At 42.0% G+C, this 24,827-nt stretch overlaps 2 protein-coding genes across 4 annotated transcripts in view; one reads left to right on the forward strand and one right to left on the reverse strand.

Moving 5' to 3' along the window:
- The first annotated feature begins 913 nt into the window (after nucleotides 1–913).
- On the forward strand, nucleotides 914–10,852 carry txndc5 (thioredoxin domain containing 5). Its single transcript, XM_085287492.1, has 10 exons — nucleotides 914–1,200; nucleotides 2,108–2,260; nucleotides 2,712–2,817; nucleotides 2,911–3,007; nucleotides 3,751–3,866; nucleotides 4,133–4,219; nucleotides 7,484–7,645; nucleotides 8,267–8,349; nucleotides 8,672–8,801; nucleotides 9,127–10,852. Exons 1-10 carry the CDS (start codon nucleotides 1,016–1,018, stop codon nucleotides 9,247–9,249), a joined length of 1,242 nt encoding a protein of 413 aa, XP_085143618.1. The 5' UTR covers nucleotides 914–1,015; the 3' UTR covers nucleotides 9,250–10,852.
- Nucleotides 9,623–24,827, reverse strand: part of bmp6 (bone morphogenetic protein 6) — a 48,699-nt gene continuing 33,494 nt past the window's right edge. For all 3 annotated transcript variants that reach the window (XM_085287491.1, XM_085287490.1, XM_085287489.1), the window contains 3 exons: nucleotides 15,760–15,836; nucleotides 14,520–14,630; nucleotides 9,623–12,773 (listed from right to left, as the gene is read on the reverse strand). In XM_085287491.1, coding sequence (XP_085143617.1) covers nucleotides 12,624–12,773; nucleotides 14,520–14,630; nucleotides 15,760–15,836 — 338 coding nt within the window. In that variant the 3' untranslated portion in view covers nucleotides 9,623–12,623. The remainder of the gene's footprint in view (nucleotides 12,774–14,519; nucleotides 14,631–15,759; nucleotides 15,837–24,827) is intronic.

The raw sequence follows: 24,827 nt of genomic DNA on the forward strand, positions 1-24,827 counted from the left end.
AAAAATTTAACTTCACATTTATCATCTTAAATTTGCTGTCGAAGTGTTAGTGAAGTCCATAAAGTGCTGCATATGTTGATCCAAAATTTAAAAAAATATATGGGGATTTAATGAAGCTACACTCTCTGGACACTCTTATTAGGTACACCCTGCTAGTACTGGAGCCTCTTTTGCCTTAGTTGTTCATGGTACAGATTCATCTAAGCACTGAAAACATTCCTCAGATACTTTGATCCATGGATCCAAACCAAAAATAGCCCCCAACCATTGTTACAAGGTAAGAGGATCCATGTTGTTTACACCAAATTCTGACCCTATCATCCAAATGTTACAGCAGAAATTGAGAGTGATCAGACCAGGCAGCATTTTCCAGTCTTCTATTGTCCAGCTTTGGTGAGCCTGTGTGAACTGTAATCAGTTTCCTGTTCTTAGCGGACAGGAGTGACAGCCAGTGTGGTCTTCTGCTGCTGTAGCTCATCTGCTTCAAGGTTCAACATGTCATTCCTTTGAAATGCTCTTCTGCATTCTTTGGTTGAGCAGTTGTTTGAGTTACTGTTGCCTTCCTGTCAGCTCAAGGCTGATATCTCTGACATCAACAAGGCATTTTTACTCAGAGAACCGCTGCTCAGTATATATTTCTATGGTAATAGTGAACTCTTTGTTATACTTATTGTTATATATTATTATACTTGTTATTATATTTGCACACCTTTTATTATAATATACATATCCCCCCCCCTGGAGTCAGTAATACCTCACAGGCTTTCACACTTCTTTGTAAATTGGCACTTGTTTGAACCTGTCACATCTGATAGAGTTGCAAAGCGCTTGCGGGCCGCCACAGATCTACACAACACCGTGATTAGATGCCCATATGCTGCTGTGGTAAGCTCCATCTTGGAGCATCCCATCCAGGTCTGGCATTCTTTGAGTCAGAGGCTGCCAGAGGGGCGTGCTCGCAGAAAGTCAGTCCTTTCACACCAGCAGGGACACCGTTCAGCTGCCGAGATTCACCATGGCTTCATCTCTGCACCGCACACCCGTTTTGTTGCATTTTATTCACTTGTCGTTACTGCTTGCTGGTGTTTTATGCGAACTTGAAGTAGAAGAAGATGAGCATGCCAAGCACACGTACACGGTGGATATGTTCAACGAGGCGGTGCCCACTGCACCCCACTTTGTCATGTTTTACGCTCCATGGTAAGTAAACGCTCGCTAAGTTTTTCTTTTTTTACACACGGAGTTAAGCAAATTCCCCAAAAGTACATTGTCTATGTGTTTAATATTCTAATTAATACTGAAAACACAAAAGCGTTTCTGATACTGGATTGGAGCAAACCGGCAAATTAGCAAGCAAGCTAGTTAGCACGCAGGCTAGTTAGCACTAGCTCATTCCTTTCGCTCATTGAGTGATGTTAGCTTAGTTGCTAACTAGCAAAGCCAAAACAGCCAAGTGCAGCTGAGCGAAATGAAACGCATTTTCTTCTTTTACGCGGTTCTCGCTGTCGTTTATGCTAACACTTCGCTAGCTGCCAATATTCAGTGTGAAGGTTTGCAGTTGAAGGCTGTACTCAGACAGTTAAACAGCTTTTATTCACAGAGCAGGAGTTATTGAGCCTCCGTTCAAAGTTAGTTACAGGGCTGCGCTTACGTGGCACGCACTGATTGACTGATGTTATAACAGTTGTTGCAAAACTGAGGTTCACGGTCCCCCTAGAGGTCCTTTGCGGGTAACAAGAATTCATAATGCCATTATTGTTATGCAGTTTAATTTGGTCACCATGCACTGCATAATGTAAACAGGGAACTGACGCTAAAGGCAGAGATTATGAGATTATGTGAGTTTTTTTTTTTTTTGTACACGTGATCGTTTAACTTTTTCCTTAATGGAGAGAGGTTATGTAAAAGTGAAGATTATGCTAATATGTTATGGAAATTTGTCTATATGTTGGTTTTATTATCAAATAACAGGAAGCAGAAAATATTGAAGCAGTGTGCCTGTGTCTGCATCCAGAATACAGTGTTCACATACACTGTTATGAAAATATAAACTCTCAGGTTTCCCATAATGCATTAAATCCCCCCTGTTTGCTTCTCTTATGTCAAGGTGCGGCCATTGCCAGAGGCTACAGCCGACGTGGAACGAGCTGGCAGAGAAATACAACAGCATGGACGACCCCCCGGTGTATGTGGTAAAAGTAGACTGTGTCCAGGACACCAAATTTTGCTCCAATGACCACGGCGTTAGAGGCTACCCTACGTAAGTACTAGACTCACACAAGCTGCTGTCTCATATCTTGGCCTCATCAGCTTCACTTATTGATGTCCGATTGCTCCGTATTTCATTTTTGTCAGTTTTCCAGAAACACAACAGAGCATAACGCAGCAGCTGAAGCATTTAGGCTTAAACTCCTCTTAGATCATGGAAGTAAAAAGTCTTTTTCATCACTGATTGACAGAGGAGTGACACATTGACATGCATTTGGTGGAATATTCTGCCATTATCTTAATGGCTGAAACTTGGATGTTGCACCATGCACACTGTAACTGCAAATGCAGCAGTTTACTCCATAATCATTTACAGAATACCTGTATTTATGGGTAAAGTTATAGCTAAGATTTTCTTTAACTCTCTCGTCCAGCTGTAGATTTTAAATTATAAATCTGCCATGCCACGTCTCATGGAGTTGAATATATTGTCTTATGTGCAGGCTTAAGTTGTTTAGGCCCGACCAGGAAGCAGTGAAGTACCAGGGCCCCAGAGATCTGCAGTCTCTGGAGACCTGGATGCTTAAGACGCTCCAAGAGGAGCCTTCGGTTAGTGGTTTGGTGTTCATTCAGTCATAACCTCACGTCCTCAAACCAGTGCAAAACTGATGCTCATGCTTTTTGTTGCTGAATGTTTTGCAGGAACCAGAGAGTGAACTGGAGCCTCCTAAAGCCCCAGAGCCCAAACAGGGAATGTATGAGCTCACTGCCCTCAATTTCAAGACCCACATAGCCAAAGGTAAAGATGCATTAAAAGAGATGCTGTGTAGAGCTTCAGTTAGGCAACATAATTAGCCAAGCGACTTTGCGTATTTACGCAGCTGCATCCTGCTGTAACAGATAAGCCGTGTCTGTGTTGCCGTCATTTTTGATTCTGCTTTCAGTTTTCAGCCACACCGAGTTTCTGGATCTCACATTGGAGAATGGAAACACCTCATTAACTAGATTTACATAACTGACATTTCACCACCCGAGTACCCGAGCGTTAGTCAAAGCCAGCCGACTGTAAAAACCCTCGTCTCCCGTTGCCTCACGTTTCTGGACTTTGAGGCAACAACTGCAAAAATTAACGCTGCTCACGATAATTGTCTCGCTGAAATTACGCCTCTTGAGCTCCACTGAAGTTGAATGTTTTGGTTTTGAAGGAAAAAAAATAAATGATTTCTTGTTTGGAGATGAAAATCGGCAGGATATGACATAGGTATTTTTAAAACGGTGTTTATAGGTCCCCACCTTCACATCTTGGCAACAGGGCTGCAATAAACGTTGCTTAATTGGTTCATGTGAGCTGTAAGAGGTGTATATCCTTTTACAGTGTTGAGTTTGCAGTGAAATCAGCTTTCTTATGTTCATTTTCTGGACCAATAAACTTCAGCCTCGCTTTGGTAGATTTGTGTAAATGTATAAATTCCCTAAAAGCTGGTGTGCAAATGCTGCAAGGCTTTTCATGTTCTACCTTTCTTTCTTTTCTTCCTGCCTCAGGCGCCCACTTTATCAAGTTCTTTGCACCTTGGTGTGGTCACTGCAAAGCCATGGCCCCAACATGGGAACAGCTGGCCACCACCTTTGAGCACTCTGACGATGTGAAGATAGGAAAGGTGGGTTCAGATGTTAAAACAACAGAACAGATGGACACTCACTACAATGAAAGTTTACTTTCTTGAATTAGTCCCAGGTCCCCTTTGGGCAAACATTATTTACTCTTAAATGATTCCTGTCAGGATCCTGTGTGACAGAACAGATGTTGATCATATAAGGAGTTAACTATTTGCATACTGTGTTATAAAAACAGACCACAGAGCCAGTGTTTGCAGTGTTGCGACATTCCTGTTTAATAACACAAGTTTGTGTATTTGTGAACTAGGTGGACTGTACTCAGCACTACGAGGTGTGTTCTGAGAATGGTGTGAGGGGATATCCCACACTGCTCTTCTTCTACAATGGAGAAAAGGTATGCAAAAGGTTTGGGACTAGCTCTGTGTGTATGCATGTGCTTACACACATTGCTTAGGTGTTAGGTCAATAAACAGTAACTGTCAGGAAAATCAAAATATAAAAGGTTCAAATGGATGGTGCCTTAGAGACCGGCTGAGGAGTTCAGTCATTGAAGCTCAGAGCAGAGCTGCTAATCCTCATCGAAAGGACCCAGTTGAGGTAGTTTGTATCTGACCAGGATGCCTCATGGGCATCAGAATATTTTGTTAATTCCAGATGAAATTATGTAGTCACACTTGCTCCAAAACAGTAACTAACTAGACTAAATTCAGTAATACAAAATATATGCAATAATACTAAGTGCAATAATCCTTTCTGTCATCGTTGTATTTTTACTCAGTTGTATATAGTATTTGTATTTGTATTCTATTTTTATCTTATTGTATATTTATTTTATTTTATTCTACTGTATATAGTATTTTATTTTATTCTATTCTGTACAGTTGTGTACTGTATTTATTCTTATTGTATTCTAATTTTTGCCTCATAACTTTTGCACTGTCCACTCCTGCTGTGACAAAACAAATTTCCCACGTGTGGGAAATTTGGCACAACATTGAATATAGATGAAGTTGAAATTGAGGTGCCCTTCTTATTAGGGGTGCAACGATACACAAAATTCACAGTTCGGTTCGGTTCGATACTTTGGTGTCACGGTTCGATATTTTTTCGATACAAAATAAAATGTTCATGCCTTTTTAATTTGTCATTTATTAAAATTATAAATATATATTTTAACTCAAAAGTACAGTTTTTAAATTTAACCCTAACCCTTGTGCGTGTTTTTTATTTTGACAGCGAATGCGCACCTGCGGACCACTTATGTGCAGCCCTGGTTATTTAGCTCGTCATATTGCAGCCACAGAAATTATTTTGTCCATGAAACCATAAAGCTGCACTTTCTTTTTGCCTTATAGTCTGATTTGTCATAACTTCTCCTGCTGCTTTTACACACGCACTCATATAAGCTCAGCGATTCTCTGCGCGATCAACCTCTCACATGTTTAAGCTTGCTGCGGGAGATTTCACTTGTCATGTTTGCATAGTAAGCTAACGATTAATAAGACAATGTCAGAGGAATTGGTGCACAAATTATCATCACTCACAGATCAGTGCTGTCGCTCTCTATACACAGTTCGCGTGATTGCAAAGTGAAAGCAAAAAACAATCGCAAATTCAAACGCGACTTCAATATGTCACATATTGACAGTGGCTCACCGATGCCAATGACATAATTACCCAGCTACATTTCCGAAAGAATGCAAAAGCATTGACATATATTTTTCCTTCCTACAAAAGCCCGACGGGCAGGGCAGAGATAGATTTTGGTACCCCAACTGAAAAAATCGCTAGCCCCGGGACGTCGGGCTAGCGATATTGCGAGCCCTGTATCTGATTGAGGAATCACTCATCTTTGGAAAAGAGAGTTTATTACAGAGAAATGGCTCTTTCCAAAATAAAAGCTATACTATCCGCTTCTTCTGGGCTATATTCTCAGCAGCATATTAAACATATCAGGTCCCCATAAGGAGAAGCATGTGCTAACAGCTGTCTAAATGACTGATAAAGTTAGTAGCATGCTTGTTGTTTTTGTCTTTGCACTAGGATGATGTCGGCGTAAATGTGCAGTCATATTCGTTGTGTTCCCACTAGTGCTTTCAGGTTAATCTCGTTGAAATGACCTTAACGCCACAACACGGCAAATCTCCGTTAACGAGCTACCGCCGTTCGCCCCGTGCATGGGGCTGGACGGCCAACACGTTAACGAGCTAACTGCGCTAACACACTAGCTCCCACCCATGTAATTAAGCATTGCGTGGCACATCCAACATACTGTTTTACTTTAGTCCATGACTCGCTTACCTTCAGGGTCATACGTCACATGAAAACCAAAATAATTCCAAAGGCCAGATCTGAATGAGAGTGGGGAGGTCCATGTTGCAAGGAGAGCTTAACTTCTGTCTCGCTAGCTTGCCCTGCGCTCTTCCTTCTGACTATGCTGTCTGTGTGGAGCGCTCAGTGGATCTGCGCTCGACAGTGCAGCCTAGGCGGAGTAGTCGAACGCAGATTCACTGAGCGCTCCACACAGACAGCATCGTCAGAAGGAAAGTAGATAAAATAAATTACAAATGTTGTATTGTTCGATACATATGCGTACCGAACCGAAAGCACTGTATCGAACGGTTCAATATTGATACGAATATCGTTGCACCCCTACTTCTTATATACTGTGCATTAGATGGAGGGATTGTACAGGGTGATATCCACAGGCAGGAGTGATTTCCAGTGTAGTTCAGTGGTGCATTTGGGTAATCTCAACCTGTCACTGGATGTGCTCCTGTGACTGGCCAGCACGTCTTGGAATGGGTGGGAGGTTTTGTCCAGCATTGTCCTTATCTTGGACAACATCCGGCTCTCCAACATCACCTTCCAGCTACGTCCCCACAATGTTACTGGTCTTATTGTTGGTGCCCTCAACCTGCTGCCCCAGCATGCAACAGCATAGAGTGGCTTCATGAAGTGTGTCATGAAATGATGGTTCCCACATTTCATCTTTTATCCCCACGTTGTTGTCGTCTGCTCTGCTATGTTCTACACTTATTTCAATAACTTGATCAATAATCAGCGACTACTCAAGAGCACAGTGAAGTTTAAAAAGTCCATGCAGCTGTAAGGTCGCTGTTCGCTGCTCAGTTGAACCGTCAAATGTACAAAAATGTATGATTGTGGAATTTGTATAAAATAGTTGTACAGATGTTGGGAGTCGGTGTCATAGGCATTTGTTTTAGTGTCATTCATTCCACTTGTTTAGGAGACGTGGAACATGCAAACATACATGTGCTAAATCATTTCAGTGTGATGATGATGATTCATACTAAGCTGCTTAAATAGTTACAGAGACAAATGTGAAGGCAAGTAAAAACCCACCAATGTTATCACAGTGAAAATGGCTAATGTTTTTCATCTGTGGCATTAAAATTCTAAGTCAGAGTATAATCGGTCCATCAAAATGGTCTCAGAAACACACTATATATGCCTTTGATAGCTGGCTTGAAAAAACATCCTGCTTTTCTTAATAACAGCGTTCTGTTGAGGGGAACTCGTTCGGTTCAGAAGTCCTAGGAAGAAAAATAACACATTTGATGCGTACATCCAAGAAATATTCAAAATATTGTTACACTGGTTACAGTAACTCTTGTTTCTTGTCCTCTTGTCATAGACAGAACAGTACAAAGGAAAGAGAGACCTGGACTCCTTCAAAGACTTTTTGGACAACCAGCTGAAGGCTGCACTCACCGAGGAGGAAAAGCAGGAGGAGCAGAAGGAGGAACCAAAGGCAAATGAGATCCCTGCTGAAGAGCCAGCTGAAGAGGAAGCAAAGGTGGGTGTTCACAACAGAGAGGTGTTGTACTCGGATAATATTTTGGTCTCCTCTTTTTTATTTCCTGTTTTGTATTTTTAAGTGGGGACATTTGTGTGCCCCGTTGAACTGGTGCTCAGAGACCTTAGATACACAGCAGCTGCACATTGCAGTGATCGTTGATGCATTCAGTGGGGTCCTGGCACTGTAGCTGTAACGTTATTGTGATTCTTAAAGGGCTTGAATTGTGTATTTTTTACATTACACACACAGTGCACTTCTTCTGGATGCCATCACTGAGAATCTGCAGCACATGAGCAGCTGTTATTTCCTGTTGCAGTGAAACTGTTCAACACAACACATGTACACGCAGTAGTTACACTGTAGGTCTTTGAGCATGGCACCCATTCAGATTCCAGTTAGGTGAGAGACTGGCAGCTAAATTATGCCAGGATTTTGCATATCTTTTATTAATGAGATGATGTGGGCATTACTGGGGAACATAACCTGTGCACACAATTCAGAAGCTCTCACTCCAGTAACAGAATAATAAATACAATAATGCAATAATGTCGTCATGGTGAGGAAAAACACGGATCCATATAATTCCAACTTGTATTCCTGTCCTCTTTCTGTCTGTAGTCCAGTGTTTTGGTCCTGAATGAGGACAACTTTGAGGAGACTGTAGCCAAAGGATTCACCTTCGTCAAATTCTACGCTCCATGGTGAGATTATTGTTTGACATCTTCCTTTATTGTGTGTTGTTAATGCCAAATGAATCATGACGCCTCAGAAATTAGTTCAAGTATTAAATAATGCTGAACCTTTGTCTGCAGGAGAGGGTTTAAAACTACTACGAGTAAGATGAGTCGGAGTGTATCATTTTTAAACAAATATACGTTAAGTACCTGCAGATGTCTGAAGTAATTATTGTTCTAGTGACTAAAGTGATTAAACTCCTGATTTAAAATGTTGGCAGCCAGTGTTTGAAACACAATTTGTCAGTCAGTGAGAGTGATGTCACTCTTGTGTTATCCTGCTGTCTAGGTGTGGTCACTGTAAGAATCTCGCTCCAACATGGGAAGATCTTTCCAAGAAGGAATTTCCTGGTTTTACTGATGTCAAGATTGCTAAAGTGGACTGCACTGTTGAGCGCACACTCTGCAACAAGTACTCTGTAAGTGAAATTCTGTCCAGGCACTGAATGCTTTGCACTCGGAGACTGTTTCTGGCGCACGTACCCTTCTGTGAGCTTTATATTTCTGCAAGATTAAATGTGTTACAGTGTATGCAATAAACTAAAGTGGTGGATTATATCAAAGACATAAAATTCTATAACTGCTACATATTTTAATTAGATACTATGAAATAAAACCCTAAAGCAGATTTAACAGTCCTGGTGGTTGGTGCACACATGTTTTCAGCTTGGAGTGAAGCCATGGTTACCCAATGATGACAGTATGGTGATATTCTTTTTTTTTTTTTTTTTTTCTGTTATCCAGGTGCGCGGTTACCCCACCTTGATCATCTTCAGAGCAGGGGAGCAGGGTGATGAGCATCACGGTGGGCGGGATTTGGAGAGCCTGCACGACTTTGTGATGAAGCAGGCACGAGACGAGCTGTAGATACAGGCTAGTCGGCGCTCTCTCTCTCTCTCCACAACTCTACTCGCTCACACTGCATATCTGGCTAATAGGACACCACCGTCTCTCCTACAAAAGCCAGACCCCTACTCTTCCCCCTCTCTGTCAGTCATCCAATGACAGGCTGGCGCATTCATCTTTTTTTGGTATTCAAGTGCAGAATCATTCGGTAAGAGTGTTTGGAAGGTGATCGTACTTCTCATTGCTCTTGCTCAACCTTAAACCACGTGGCGACTGGTTGGGCCTGAAGATGAAGTAATATGTGCGACAACCACTTTGCAAGCTCTGCTCAGAACCAGAACTTTTCACAAGAATACAAGAAATGTTAAAACAGTGGCACTAAAGTTTCTACCTGTTTGTTTTTTAAATGAAGTGTTTCTGACGTCTCTGCCATTTGACTTCTTTTTTCCCCGATGCTAATTTGTGTACATGAAATTTTTTTTTTTTAAAATCATAAGCCATTAGTTTTCTATTACTGTCACTCACGAGGCTGTAAAAGTTTGTGACTCTCCAATGTGAAGCAAAGTGTTAAGTTGAGGGTGCTTCATAGTCATGCCAGTGATGGCCTGTCTGACTTAACTCTCAGGGAAGAAACCACACAGACTGGGAGGTGATGGAGAAGTCTGTGATTTTACTGAATCTGACAACTTTTTTTTTTCTGTTAATCAAGATTACCAGATCCTGACTGATTGTTTTAGTCTCAGTGATCGACCATCCCTTTCTACTTCTAGCATTGGGAGTGTTAGGCCTGGACCATGCTGCCCCATCACTCTGTTACTGATCTTTTGTGTTACTGCTTCTGTTTGGACAAGCCATCGTTGACGTGAAGTCTCCCCTAACATTATTAGGTGTCGATGTAAAAACGTGAATGTTTGTATTCTTCAGGCCAGGTTTATCCTTCCTATGTTAGAAGGATTTGGACACAGAAGGGTCGCTCATCGTCTGCACTGAAAGGTCGAACTGCTGCTCAGGGTGAGCTCAACTCCCATCGTATCCACGTTCTCACCGTGATTTCCATCTATTCTTACTGAAGCGACAGCCTAAGTTGAAAACATTGTATCGGGATGATTTAGACCTTTGGACACCAGAGCCATCGGCCTGAGTAAAATAGACGATGAGGTTCTGATTACAGTTAATCATTGAAGTGGGCAGGAACTGGCAGCATTAAAATTCAACACAAATAATTTTCGGGGGGATTCGAAGGTGAAGCCTTAGTGAAAAAGCATTTGCAGTGTTTCAGTGCACCTTTCTGCAATTAACCGCCGTGTAAACTGCACCCACCTGTTAGGCAAATGCTCTTTGACCCAGGTTACGTGGAAAGCATGTGTTGTGTGAATGCAAGGCACCATTTATTGTTAAACCCAGGTACTCAAACAGTCTGAGACACAGCAGTTTTTTCTCAGTAAAAGTTTTTATGGATAGCACATGGTCTAAGCAACTCCAGTGACAAAGTCATGTTTTTTTGTTGTTGTTTTTTTCCTTTTCATGGGTTATAGTTTGTGCACAACCCACAGATTTTGTACAAAAGAGTGAATAATGGCAAAATGTAACATGAGATTTCGTAATAAATTTTTCTCAAAAATAACTTTGCATTTTCATTTTGCTCTTGCATCTCTGTTAATAACGTATGTGATTTTTTTTTTTTTAATAAAAGGTGCAATAAATAAGCTGAGAATGTACAAGTATTTACAAAAAAAAACTAAACATGATCACAAATGTAAACAGCAGCTTACCAGAGGTATATTTTGTAATGTATGATTGGTTAGGCACGTAAGGTATTCTGATTCTTACTGGTATTAGTTTTTCATTAAAATATGCTCTAAAAGTACTCATGTCATTTAAAGCTCACAGTTACATACTCTGTTGGGAAGACGTTGCCACGTGACAGGTGACAAATTAAAAGAAAAACCAGGCACTGCTTTTCAGCAAAACTGCTCGAATGCACGTTTATTTTTAATTCTTCAGCTCTCTAAAACTTAAAGAGGTGATTGATTGGTCGAAAATCTACCAACCTGGGTTGAGATCTGGTGACTTGAGGGCCACAGGCTCTATGAAAAGGGCAAAGCTGTTATCCTAGAAGCGGCCATTCCCTTCAAGATTTAACACAGAACAAACTGATCCCGCCAATGAATGCTTTAAAAGAATAGTACGAGATACCCCCACTGTGCAGGGTTTGAGCATTCAGGTTTTTCCATTAATTTGTCACCTGTCCATATCCGAACACAGTTTCACCCTCGGGGTTGAAAAAGCAACCGGCTAATTTCAGAACGCTGACACAAACCGTTCTGCGGGATGTTTTTTTTCTCTACTATTTCATGATGGGCTGTCAGGAGTGGAAGCGTTTGTTAACTTTATGAGAGCAGCGACATGGAAATGGCCATTTGTGGTATGTCCGAGGGATAAGGCTGTATTCTTCAGTTCTTTGGAGAAAAACATCAGTTTAGCCACAACATGCATCATGTTGAACCAGCCTGGTGAATCGCAGCTCAGCCCCAGCCTGGCAAATATTGACATGGAGGAGAGGAGGTGGTGGTGTCGGGGGGGATATTTGGAGCGGTCCACTGCTAAAATAGCCTGCGGTCACTTTGGTTAAGTCCATATTATATTTTTGGGAAGGCAAATATGGCTCGAGAAAAAAAACAGCAGAGGGGAGGAAGGAAATATGAGTGTGCTGACTCCAAAGTATCATTCAGTTTGTATTAGATGGTTTTGGTTAACAACATTTTGCACAGAAAAAAGAAAGTCGGGCTGATTCACACCACTTGGAAATATGACGGGGGTGTTAGCCCTGCAGTGTCATGTGCTGTAGGGAAGCTGTTCATTATCTGAGCCTCCTGCGAGAACTGATGCACCTTGCTCTTTTTTTCTATGTTGGAGAGAAGACGGGAAAGAAAGCAGCACTCTGACTGGTCCCACGACAGTTCAGTTTCACCCTCTCAGGGAGGGAGAAGGTGCAGTAGCCTCTCAGGCATTCATACACACACTTCAGTAAACACATAATATACAAACTTAAATGCTTAAATGCCTCCCCCCACACATACACACACAGTCATTCATTCAGTTGCAGACCCATGAAGAGAAGACCCCCGTCCACAGCTAACAGGAAGGGTGGTAGACAACTTGGTGGCTCAAGACTGGAACAAGGTGAAGTTGCCTATGGATGATCCACATGTGGTGGGGAATACTTGCTACTTGATATGTTAGCAGGCTTAACAATTATGGAAATGGAACATGGGAATGATCTTTCAGGCTGGACGTTCCTTTGCATGTTGAAGATTTGGGCGGGAATCCGGTGTCTACCTGAGGTCAACGTACACCCAACTTTGACTGAAGCACTACCAGTCTTCATCTGTCTGTCAGTGGCAGCCGCAGGCCCGCACCACCATGTTCTTGTATTTCTTCAGTATGACGTTGGAGTTGTCGTCGAAATAGAGCACTGAAATGGCGTGCAGCTTGGTGGGGGCGCAGCACGGCTTGGGTACGTTCTCGGGGTTCATCAGGTGCACCTGGAAATAATGAGAAAGACCTTCAGCCTCTTTATGTGTCACAAATCCCCCACACCCTCTTTCTATTATCAGAAAAAGTAGCAATTAGAAATGGATGATAAACTCACAAAGGACAGATTTAAAAATTGATTTTATTATATTTTTTAATCATGCCAAATGTCGGATTATTTGACATTTCTTTAATGGCCACTGGAGACTGGTTATAAAATCCCCAACCCCACGTGGCCCAACTTTACAGCAGATATTAAAATGGTTTGGACTCTCTCAGTAGCATCTAAATTAAATTGACTGTGTAGGGATGCTCTTCTTAGATCATTCAGTCACTAAAATTATATAAAGGTTGCTTTAAGTGACAGGTAGACACAAATAAATGGAGGTATAGCCACTAGCTTTCTGCTAGCCCACACCTTGGCTCGAAGCGTACTCACAGCCCTTCCAATAAGGTTGTGCTTCAGTCTTAGTGAGTGAAAAGCTAATATTTGAATCATTCATTACTAAGCAATAACAAACATGTCTCTTTATCTGTCCACTGCACCTGTACAGCTTATAGATATAGATAGATAGCAACTTGCTAACCAAGCTGGCTATCATTAGCTGATAACATAGAACTCCACCCTCTCGTCTAAATATGGCTGACGTTATCAAGCTTGATTAGACAGTAGCAGTTATAAATGGTACAAACTGTACACGTACACATACCTGCTAATCTTTGTTTACCTATTATTGACAATCTCTTCCACAGTGTGTGTTTTGTCCCATCACCCCCAGCCTGGTTCTGCTGGTTTCTTTTTTATCAAAAAGGATGTTTTTCCTTCCCACTGTCACCAAGTGCTGGCTCATAGGGGTCAAAGCCAAGGCGCAATGATTTCTCTGTATTATTATAAAGTGTCTTGATGGGACTGTTGCTGCGATTTGTTGCTATATAAATAAAACTGAATTGAAGTGAATTAAGTTACTAAAATGCTAGGATGGTACTCAAGGAGCAAAAACTAATCGGATGGTCTGTCCCGCACAGACTACATTAAAAATCCTCCCAAGCACCAACAAACATGTCAGAGTGGTCCAGAGATTCAGTAACTCCAATTAGTATCAGTAGAAGCTGCTTGGCTATACCGTCTATGCTGCCACGCTCCTAAATCCTGCATCCAATTGGGAGTTATGAAAACACAAGCTATCATCTGTACAGTTGTTTAGAACAAGGAAACTCTTCACAGAGACCAACTTTTTTTGAATAAGACTGTATAAATATACATATTTTTAATACCATAAACATTTTAACATGGAAGTCTATGGGGACTGATTCCATTTGAAGGCTGCTTCAAGTGGCCACTAGAAGAAGAGCAGTTACTCCATGTGTGGATGCACCTCATTTGTCTCTTTTATGTTTCGACTGTCCATGACAAGTAAATTTAATGGAGTTAACTGAGCTTCACAGAACTGTAACGCTTTATATTCACCGATATTTATAACCCTAAGAAGGCCACGGCGACTAGATTAAAAATACACTGTCGAAACACTCTCATATGCTCCTGTGCTTATTTTTAAAGGTCATTTAGACACACAATAGACCACTATTATATCTCGTTGCAGTGTTGCTACAACAATCCTAAATCCACAGGAAAAACTGTATGAGCACCACCACAAAGTTCTGGCAGACATAAGAGACGGGCCTAAAATGACTTCTTCTTCATTGTGTTAAGAATACACACATACTTAGTGCGGTAAACCGTAGTGGGATGGTCTTACCAGCGTCTGCACAATGGCGTGGTTGGTGGCATTCATGTGGGCATTAAGGGGGAAGGAGCATTCTCCATCACAGTAGTTGGCTGCGTAGCCGTCAGGAGCAATAATCCAGTCCTTAGAGAAACACGTGAAATCAGTTGGTTTTGGGATGAACAGAAATGAACAGTTTTGTTATTATTGGTTCAGTACAGCTTCACTTTCCATGTAACCCACCTGACTGCTGTTGGTAAATTCAGAGTTAACGTTCTCTCTGCGGACAAATCCACAGTGCTGTCTGTGAAATCACTCAGAGCTAATCCCTCTCCTCCTTCCTTCCTTCCACTCTTTCTGTCTTACTGTTTGACTCTGATGAGGTGTCGACAGGTTATCCCCCCACTCTAATTTGTGTTTTGATCTAGTTCATCTTCCTGTCAGTGTCAATCACCTTTTCACTCTTCTGACAATCCCTTTCATTATTTCCAGCTCCCTTCCTCTGTCTGTGTGTGTGTGAATGATTGCTGGCAGTCTCCCTCTAGATGTCAGTGCTGTGTTAACAGCTGGTTGTATGTACCTCTGCCCTTCTCTTTTATTTCTTCCTCTGTATCTAAGTAAACACGCACACACACACTGTGATCTCCATTTAACCTTTTCTATGTCGCATCCTCTCTTGTTTCTAATGTGTACTGAGCAGTGTACTTTACAGAGTCATGCTGACAGGTTTCTTTCATTTACTACTTTATCGTGTAGAAAAACTGAGACGTGCTGTTGAAATTACACTTTTTTTCTTATGTTAAAGTATCTCGTGGAAAAAATAGTTATACTTTCCCACAATCTAAAGTGCCTTTCACATCCCTGCTCTGGGTGACGTCTGACTTCGAGGCCATGTATCTCACATCCCACCTCCCCTCGTCAGCTAACGGTTTACCTCCCCACCACCACCAGTGCATAAACTCTGGGGTGTTCATGCGACTCCACTCCATAATTTAGCTACTCATGCTCATTTTTTAAATATTAAGATATGACAATTTGTAGAAGGAAACCAGTCTGACAAGAGACGGCTACTTAATACACCTGATGGTGGCATACTGCTTTTGCTAAGAGTTTAAAAAACACACAAATCCCCTATTATTCCAACAATCATATAATATATATAATACTATACTCTAGTATGCATAGTAGGAACACTGATTAGAATTAAAAAGTAGTCCTGACTAGACGACTGATGTATTAGGAAACTTTTAGGTGAAGCTTAAGGAGAAAATACCTGCCAGCCCAGCTCTCTGAAGCTGACGTACAGCTCGTGTCTTCTGCATGCTGTCTTCTGATCGCTGCTGTTGTAGTCTGAAAGACAAAGAACAGAAACCATCAGGGTTCACATATTACCACGATCCTCTCCAGACACGGGGCCGCTCCACTTAGAATCATGATTAGCATCTGGCGTCGTTTTCCACATCGTTTGTGACCCTCAGCATGTGGAAAGTATGTCACAGCGCCATGATGATAAAACAAAGTGAAAGCCCTTTTCCTTGGGTAAATGATGTAAATATGTCCAGTGAAGTCCAGTGACACATTACATACTGAATCCGAGAGCAGAAGAATAACACAACACGCCTCGCGTAATGCACTGGGTGGAGAAACATGTGAGGGCGTAGACCGGAGCGCCGGCACAAGTGCTCATTACAGCGGTCGCTGCGCTGTACGTGCTTCACATTCATCTGCTGTCTAATGCACTTGAGCGCGTGCCTAATTGAATTCATTGGCAGTTACATATTATTTGGCACATGCAAACGCAGTGAAATAGTGACAAGTGTGTTTGTGGACTCTCCGCCCATCAGCTTGTCCTTAATCATCTGTGTTCGCCTCTGCGGCCGTACAGCAACGGCTCAGACAGTCTCAGGTATAGGTTTGGTTTTCAAACTAGAAGAGGTCATTGCTGCCATCGGTCACTGCACTGAAGTCAAGACGGTGACACAGATTTTCCACTTAGGTTTCAAGGTCTCCCTTTAGCTTATTTACTCTGTCCTTTCATGGCTTTGATTACATTTTCACAACTAACCTGTCTGTGAAACAGGCAAAGTGCTACACAGTGGCACTGGTCCCATGTTCTCGATGGTTCTATATGAGGCTCTATTTGAGGCAATTATGACTCTACAACCACACACACACACACACACACACACACACACACACACACACACACACACACACACACACACACACACACACACACGAGTAGCTTCTTTGAGCCCAAAACTGATTTTAATTGTAGTTAGTTGTTGGTCTGCACATCCATAATTATAAAACAGTTAACCAACTGTTTAGACTTTTGCTGAGGACCAGCCTTACAATCAAGCAGCAACCTCCAGGGCTGAGAAATAAAGCTAAGGTGCAATGCAAAGACTTGTAGTTCCTCTAATAGCCACTTGAGGCAACTCTAAAAGCATTTACAGTCTGGTATTAAATTTTTTTTTAAAAAAATCTCTTTTTACCACAGAAAAAACAGGAGATCAGAAATCAGTAGATGACGTTATTGTTGCCATCTTCTATATACAGTCTGTGGCTAGAATAATATTGTGATTATAATAAAACAATAAAAACTTTCACAGGTTTGAATCTAAATGCGACTGACCCTCTCATCCAAAACGCAGTGTTGACTTTTTCCAGTCTGACTCTTAACCTGTCAGCTCATGCACACATAGTTATTTATCACCTACAGGCAAATATAAATAGGTGTCATAGAATAAAATAAACAATAGAATAAATCAACTCTCCATCCAAGAAACTGGCATTTTATAGATTTTCTTGCGTGTGTGTGTCTGTTTGTCTGTCTGTTTGAGAGTGAGTCACAAGGCAGTCGGGGATTTGTCACTCAGTCACAGCCACCACCCAGCCACTCACCTCACCAAGTCACCGACAGCAGCCTTGTTTAGTCAGCTGGAGTTGGAGGGAGACGCACACAGACATATATACAAACATATTTCGCTTATGTAATGCTAATTGATTTTGGTTCCTTACATCCATACGTCTATCATTCATTACAAGCGGCGCTTCCACTCGCAGTACGTACACATAGGCACTCACAGATGACCCGATGTTTATCTGTTTAACAGCCAAACCCACTTAGCTACTCATTAAAGCGGAGAGTTGTAATTTAAATTCACCAGAGTTGGTTGCATTACCATTTCATCATCAAATTAAATTTAATTCTGAACAGACTCGCTGACTGCACTGCCCAGACCCGAGTGTTTTAGCTGGCCTCGTCTCAAATACAAAAAGAGACACAGACAGGGAGAGGAAGAGCAAAGCTGGGTTTCCTGCTTGGATTCATCGCAGACCATAAAGATGAGGTGACAGAGAGAGACGCATGTGAGGCCTGGCACTGCCTGTGTTTAGTCTTCATGTTTCTACCAACTGTACCATAAATGTGCAGTTGTACTTTATATAAGGACATCTACCAAACGGCACCAAAATAACTGCAATAACAAGAAAGACATACCTATGATGGGTATTTCTAAGAAGTAAAAGGCAAATCAAGAGTAATCCAAGGCACTATTTTTGAGACACTGTGTCAAGACATAATTGCTTCCCTATATTTAACTGAAATAGTATGAAGATGACACAAAGGTAGGAAGAGATGATCTTGAAAAACACAAGCTCCACGTTTGAAAAAACATCTGGACTGTGCTCCGTCACCTCTTCAATTTAATTCAATTTTATTTTTATAACGCCAAATCACAACAACAGTCACCTCTAGGTGCATGAAGCTGTAAGGTAAAGACCTACAATAACACAGATAAAGCCTAACGATCAGGTGGCCTTCTTTGATCTAGCACTTGGTGACAGTGGGAAGGAAAAACTCCCTTTTAACAGGATGAAACAGCAACCTAAGCCTATGGCAGCATGAATAAAGAAGCCAGCAGTGTGAGAGCAAAGAGCTCTATTGGGGTGATAGTCTTCTTCTTATCAGCACTATGTAAATGTTTGGGGAATGAAAGGAAAATTGTTGTTTGCTCTCACTCTTTTGTCATCAGACTTTCTGTGACAGCACGTCTGGATGGCAACATATGTTGCTCCCGATCAGTGCTAACAGAGTCGTCACAAGATGCATCTCCAAACTATCTGCCTCCCCTCTCCTATTCAGCTCAGAGGAAACTGTGTCTATGATTCACCTCATCTTACATGAACTTGGACGCATAAAACATCAAAGCTGGTTCTTCACAGCGCCACCTGTGGGATCTTTCTAATGACTGAATGCACCACAGTTTGATGTTGGAAACTGTTCAACTATTTATCCACACAGTCTCTCACAGACCGGTGAATCTCTCCTCATCTTTCCTCCATAATTTATCAGCCTCACTGGAATGCTCGTTTTAAGCCCAATCATGTTACTAATCAGCCTAATTAGTCCTGAGACGTGTTCCACCAGGTGGTTTTTTTGCACAACTTTTCCAGTCTCTGTGTGCCTTCTTTCCAACTTTTTATAAAAACATGTTACTGGCATCAAAATCAAAATTAGCATACAACACTCAAAGCTTTAGAAGTATTTGTACTGCACAAAGGTATAAAATGGTTTTCATCAATCTTTTCACAGCTTTGCAACTTTTTTGGAAACAAGGCTGGAAATTCGATGAATATTTCATCTGACTAGACGAGTTCACTCTGTGAGAAGAAACAAAAGGTACCACTGGCCATGACAGTCAGCGGCATAGTGAGGTCAAAGGGTCATGTGTAACGGTCAGTCAGGATGCGGTCAGGTGTTTCCCTCGTTTAGGCTTCCTTCCTTTCCAGTAGGAAGGGCAGCTCGCGGCATGTCTGCTAATGTGGAAATAAGTTATAAGTTTACATGTCTGTGCAGTCAATGGTACATCTCCATGTGCGCGTATGTCTCTGTGTACCTCTGCATATGTGCAAATGTTTTTCTCAGCATTCAGGCATGCACGTTTGGCTCCGTGTGAAACTGTGTGTGCAGGCTTGCACGCATCCATCCTGCCTTCAAACTGAACTAGTTAGAACTGTACATGGACAATACCAATACCTTTTTAACTGAGAATCGGTCACAGCACAGTGTACAGTGTTTATATACAGGAAACAGCCAAGGATAATGGAAGAGTACCATTGAAAGAAGAAATCTGATTGGCTATGAAACTTGGCTGACCTGATACAAAGCTGAGGTGATGTTTATAGAAAGAGAAAACGACACACCTCTGAGCTGAACTGCTACCCTGCAGTACTGCAGGATGGCAGAGGTCTCAGGGTTAATATACAGAAACATACCAATGCATACTGGAATATATTTGTGTACTACTTAAGGCATTTCTGCAAATAGTGTAGCATATGCAATACTTTAAATAGTGAAAAACGCACTGTTTCTAAGTACACACGCACCCTTGTTATTACACAACCTCTCATAGAGACCCCCCTACTTCCTCATCCAGGTCGAGTTTATGATGCGTGACATTCAGCTTTGGGTCAAATCACAGCTCAGGGTGGAGGGTGAATGTAGCCCGCCTGCCCCCTCCACACAGCATGAGAGGCCTTCGCACAATCAACCAGTCTAGTGATGTCTAAAGTTTGATAATCTCATTTTATTCACTGCTCTCTAAGGTGACTGTATTTTAAATATGACCTTGAGGGTTAAAAAGATTGAAGTCTATATACTTTTGCTTGCTAGAATGATCTAATGTGCCACCAATTAGCTAGATAAACATAATATGCAGTCAGACAGGCAGGTCAAAGGTTCAGTAAATCATAAGTAAATAAGTGTGGCTTTGCTGTGCAGTTCAGAGTATCATATTTAGCGACATGCTTCTTTTTCCCTCTTTCTCACTCATCTCCGCACAACTCCTTTTCCCCCTCGGTCTTCAAAGCCATCAAACATTTACAGTCTGTGGGGCTTTTTAAGAGGAATAAAGCTGATATTTACTGCGGGCTTTCATTGAGTGTAAAGGCCCAGATTTGTGGTGCCCATAAACCACATCTCCCCTTCCTGCCTGTAAAAATTTAATGCCACACAGCTACCACTGAGCTCCGGCTCCCATGAGGCTTCCATTCATTTCTTTTTCCTTTCCTTGACAGAGAGCAGAGGTGAGAAGAGACAAAAACTGACTCAACGTGTTATACTTGCTGTATTAATTAAAAGCCTTAGAGTGTGTGTGAGTGCTACTGTAGAGTTTGACATTAAAGTAGTCGGTTTAACTAAAATACTGTAAAAATACAATCATTTAGAAGCTTTCCTCCACATAATATGGAGATGCTAAGCTACGCTGGTTAACTTAGCTTAGCATGAACACTGGAAACGGGGAAAAAGCTAGCCTGGCCCTGTTGAAAGGCTAAAAGTTTGATGTGTAAGGTGAAGTCTGTTTATCCAAAGGTAGTGCTAGGCTAAACAGGTTAGCTTTTATGCTAAACAGGCTAATATGAAGATCTCTGCAAGAAAAGCTAACGAGTGCACTCAATATCATGACTGCAAGTTTAAAAAGAGGTATTTTGGTGTTTGTAACTTCTCTTGGCCCTTTGACAAAATTATGGACCTAAACTCTGAGACACAGTGCACTTACAGCCTGCATTACACATGTACATGTCACAGCTGTCTTTCACAAATTAAGTTGGAGGTGGCAAAGCGTTTCGATGATAACCGTGATCTTTGAAACATAATAATAACTACAATCAGAACTATGTCATAGCACAAGCCACAGCAACTATCTGACATAGAAGATTTGAGTTACATAGGGCTGTAATGTGGATATTTTGAATTCTAGTGGTACAGTAAAAACAGCCGTGAAATCCCTGGACTAGATAGACCGATAGGTGGATAGATTATCTTTAATGAAACTTTACTGACCCCACAAGACAATTATTGAGTCTGAGCAGCAGGATAAGAATAAAAAAGTGCAGTATGCAATAAATAAACAACATAGTCCCAGTAAAAGTGCCACATGCACATAGGGTAGCCCTTATACTTTGAGATATTGCAAAAATTCACATACACAACAGTGATAAAAAAACCCCAAAGAAACTAAAAAAGAAAACAAATGAGATAAGCTAAACAAGAGTAAACAGTAAGACTGAGATCATGTAAATTGCATTAATAAATAATTTGTACACTATAAGAATATGTCTTGCATTCAGTAGTAACACATAATTCATAAATGACTGATTTTTAGTGAGGGGGAGGTGTAGACATGGCGGTTAATTATGGAAAAATCACCTCAGATATCGCTTGCTATTCAAAGTAAATATCTTTGTCCTTTCAACATGACTTCAGAGGATTTTAAGACCCAAACCATGAACTCCACTTTCACCTTCTTGAACTACATTCAGGACCAAATATTTGAAAATAACAGGGAGAAAAAAAGCAGGATTTCCTCTACTGAGATGGCAATGTAAACGGACACTGTAGCACAGAGCTCCGCCGCTGTGTTACGGCAGCTTACCTAACAGTGTTTAACCTGGAAATGTTTCTCTGCGAGTAGACAAACATCCATTTGACCGCGTGATAGTAAAACTCTGCACTAAAACCGATTCACATTGAATTCATCAGGGTGGGGCTCCTACTGCCGGTTCCCACCCTGTCTATTGAATAGCAGGGGAAACACTGCTCCTTACTGAACATAAGCACTGTGGCTCTTTAACACTGAGACTTTTAATGTACTGTATGACTTCACTTTAACCCTTCCTCGCCACTCTTTGAACCTCAAACTCTGGAAAAGCCTGTAAATTATATTTATCTCCGGTTGTTCCAAAAACACGAGGATCTTATGGTGCCAGTTCAGATGTTATAACTGCACAGCTCGGATTCAGTGTTTCAGTGACATAAAAAGAGTCACAGAAACCCAAGCCAAAGCTTTTCAAGCCGCTCCACCTACAGCCTATGGTTTACTCCAGCTATTTCTTAATTCCAAAGCGAGAAAAAAATAGCAGGTTTTACAGTAGCAATTACATAAATTCCCATAGAGGTGGTGGCAGTGGTGGTGGTGGTGATGGAAAACTCAGTCCCAGTGTTCAAAATAAAATCCTTCACCCTGAAGGAGGAAGGAGCGTGTCCCAAAAGTTGTGAAGACATGAAAGGAGAATGTCACTGTTGCCTCTGACGTTCCTCCCCCTCCCTGCAGCCACTACTACTCAAGTTTATCTTTCTTCCTGTCTTTCATCACAGAGGTTATTAAACCCTGCGAGGGAGCTCCGCCATGTCTAATTACGCCAACGGTAAACAAAAGGAGGTCGGGTGGTGAAGGAGTGAGGAGAACGAAGAGGAGGAGGAGGAGGAGGGAGGAGAAGAGCGACAGATGAAAAAACACAGCTGGCTGAGCGCCGTGTTATTATAATTCTTTAAGCAATACTGTTAGCTTGGTCAGTCTTTTAGCTGTGCAACTAATGACTAGCTAGGCTTAATTACAGGCCGCTGGGGCTGTGCCGGGACGTGATATTCCCACCCCGGATGGTTGTTAACTTCCCCCACAGCCAAGGCCCAGCCCGACTCCCATTACCTCCCCAGCCCTTCCTCGCCCACAAAACCCCAAATTACCTTTAAAGGTGTTGTATTGTTCTTTTGGCAACATACACACCAGCGTTTTCCACTGTGCACACATCAGACACACCCAGAGTGGGTGGAAATATCACGGCTGTTGTAAAAGATATTCCCGGTCTTCCCCGCACGCCTCAGAATCTAAGGCGAAACTTTAAAAAAAAAAGAGATTTACCCCACTAAACAGGAAGAACAGGAAAAACAAAAACACTGGGATAAAAGTGGCTGGTCTGAAAGCTGTGTGCGTGTGTGTGCGTGTGTGTGTGCGCGCGTGCGTGTGTGTGTGTGTGTGTGTGTGTGTGTGTGTGTGTGTGTGTGTGTGCGTGTGTGTGTGCGCGCGCTTTCAGGAGCAAAATGTGGAAAACAAAGATGATTTGTTACACTTAGAATTACACCATAATCTCAAAACTATTGCTGCAGAAATTTTTTTGGCCGATTCTGGCCTCTTTTGTCATCTGGAAGATATTTAATATCAGATGTCGATTTAAACCCAGCTCGCTAAAATGGTGCAAATGAGAAAATAACAAGGTCCAAAACCTCACAGGGATTAGAGCTGGGAAAATAAAGTTGTCCTGGTTTAAAGGTTGCTTTATAGCCCTAGCAGACCGAGCAAGGCACGAGAGTCATTTGTGGCGAATTGAGGTGCAGCAAGGCCAAATTCATGAAGACCAAATCAAAATTGACAAAAATGTATTAAATTAAAAATGGGTCTGATGATGTCAGGGATTACTTTGGGATTAAAAACATGAGGCAGTGGAATCAGGTTGACCTCACACATCAGGGGCTACACTTTGGGAGGTTATTTTTAGAAAACACACTTGCTGAATTAGTTTAAAAAGCCTCTATGTGGACGCTACTGAACACATTCGAAACAAACACGTTGCTGCCGCTCGCTCTTAGATCTCCCGCTTCTTTGGAAAAATATCCGTGAGGGTGAATTCCCGGCCAAACAGAAACTGGGGGACAGCATCCACATTTTGTTTCTCCCCATGAGCGCTCCACAAGACGGATGCTCTCCCCATCCATCGCGGCCTCCTCCCCGTCTCTGAAGTGAGTGATGCGGTATTGAAACCATATGCCCTCCTGAATTCCTCGCGGATCCTCCCATCCCGTCCAATCCCTGCAGTCCTCTTGCTGGCCACGGACACACGGCTGTCGCGAGGGGGGCCTCCCTGCTTCCTGTGTAGGATCTAAATATTTACACTCCCAGTCGTCCCGAGTGGCGAGGCGGAGAGGGCTTGATGTTTTGGGTTATGTAAAGTCCAATCCTCCAGGACGCATATTTAACAGATTGTCGTTGTTAGAGCACTTTTTTCAGCAGACTCGCTCCGTGGAAAGTTTTTCATCCTCCCGATGCAGAAGGGGACACAAAAAGCTTTATACTGAAAGGGAGCAGGCTTTGAAATCCACGCTGTGTACCCCAGAATAACTTTGTCTTTACGACATCCTGCCTTAAAGTCTTTGGACGTCTCGAGCCAAAGGTGACAGCTGGGCGGTGGAGAATACAGGTCTGGAGCCAAAACTGAACATGTGGTGAGATCTAACTGTCCCGTAGCATAACAAATGATGAGTCTTTGTTCTGTGTCGTGTCAGCCAAAGCTTTCATCTAATGCAATTACTAAGAAAAAGCCCTGCAGGAATTTAACATACAACCTCTGGTGTTAACAGCAGTGCCGCGTAACCTGCTGAGAAAGTCGCAGCAGATGCTCTGAGCAAACAGAAGATCGAGCCAACAAATCTCAGCAGAGGGTTTTGCAGGGAGTAGCGATGAGAGCAAACCTGTCCTGGAAATGCTTCTGCGTACCGTA

This window comes from Mchenga conophoros, linkage group LG9, assembly GCF_057382185.1.
Source record: "Mchenga conophoros isolate Kocher_MC1m ecotype Shallow Benthic linkage group LG9, M_conophoros_male_GT1.1, whole genome shotgun sequence".
Classification (NCBI taxonomy): Eukaryota; Metazoa; Chordata; class Actinopteri; order Cichliformes; family Cichlidae; genus Mchenga; species Mchenga conophoros.

Excerpts from the sequence above, each read along its gene's own strand:
- txndc5 (XM_085287492.1), top strand. The coding sequence starts at position 1,016 with ATGGCTTCATCTCTGCACCGCACACCCGTTTTGTTGCATTTTATTCAC. Across the intron at positions 3,008-3,750 it reads CAAGACCCACATAGCCAAAG|GCGCCCACTTTATCAAGTTC; the intron begins GTAAAGATGCAT and ends TTCCTGCCTCAG. Across the intron at positions 8,802-9,126 it reads CACTCTGCAACAAGTACTCT|GTGCGCGGTTACCCCACCTT; the intron begins GTAAGTGAAATT and ends TCTGTTATCCAG.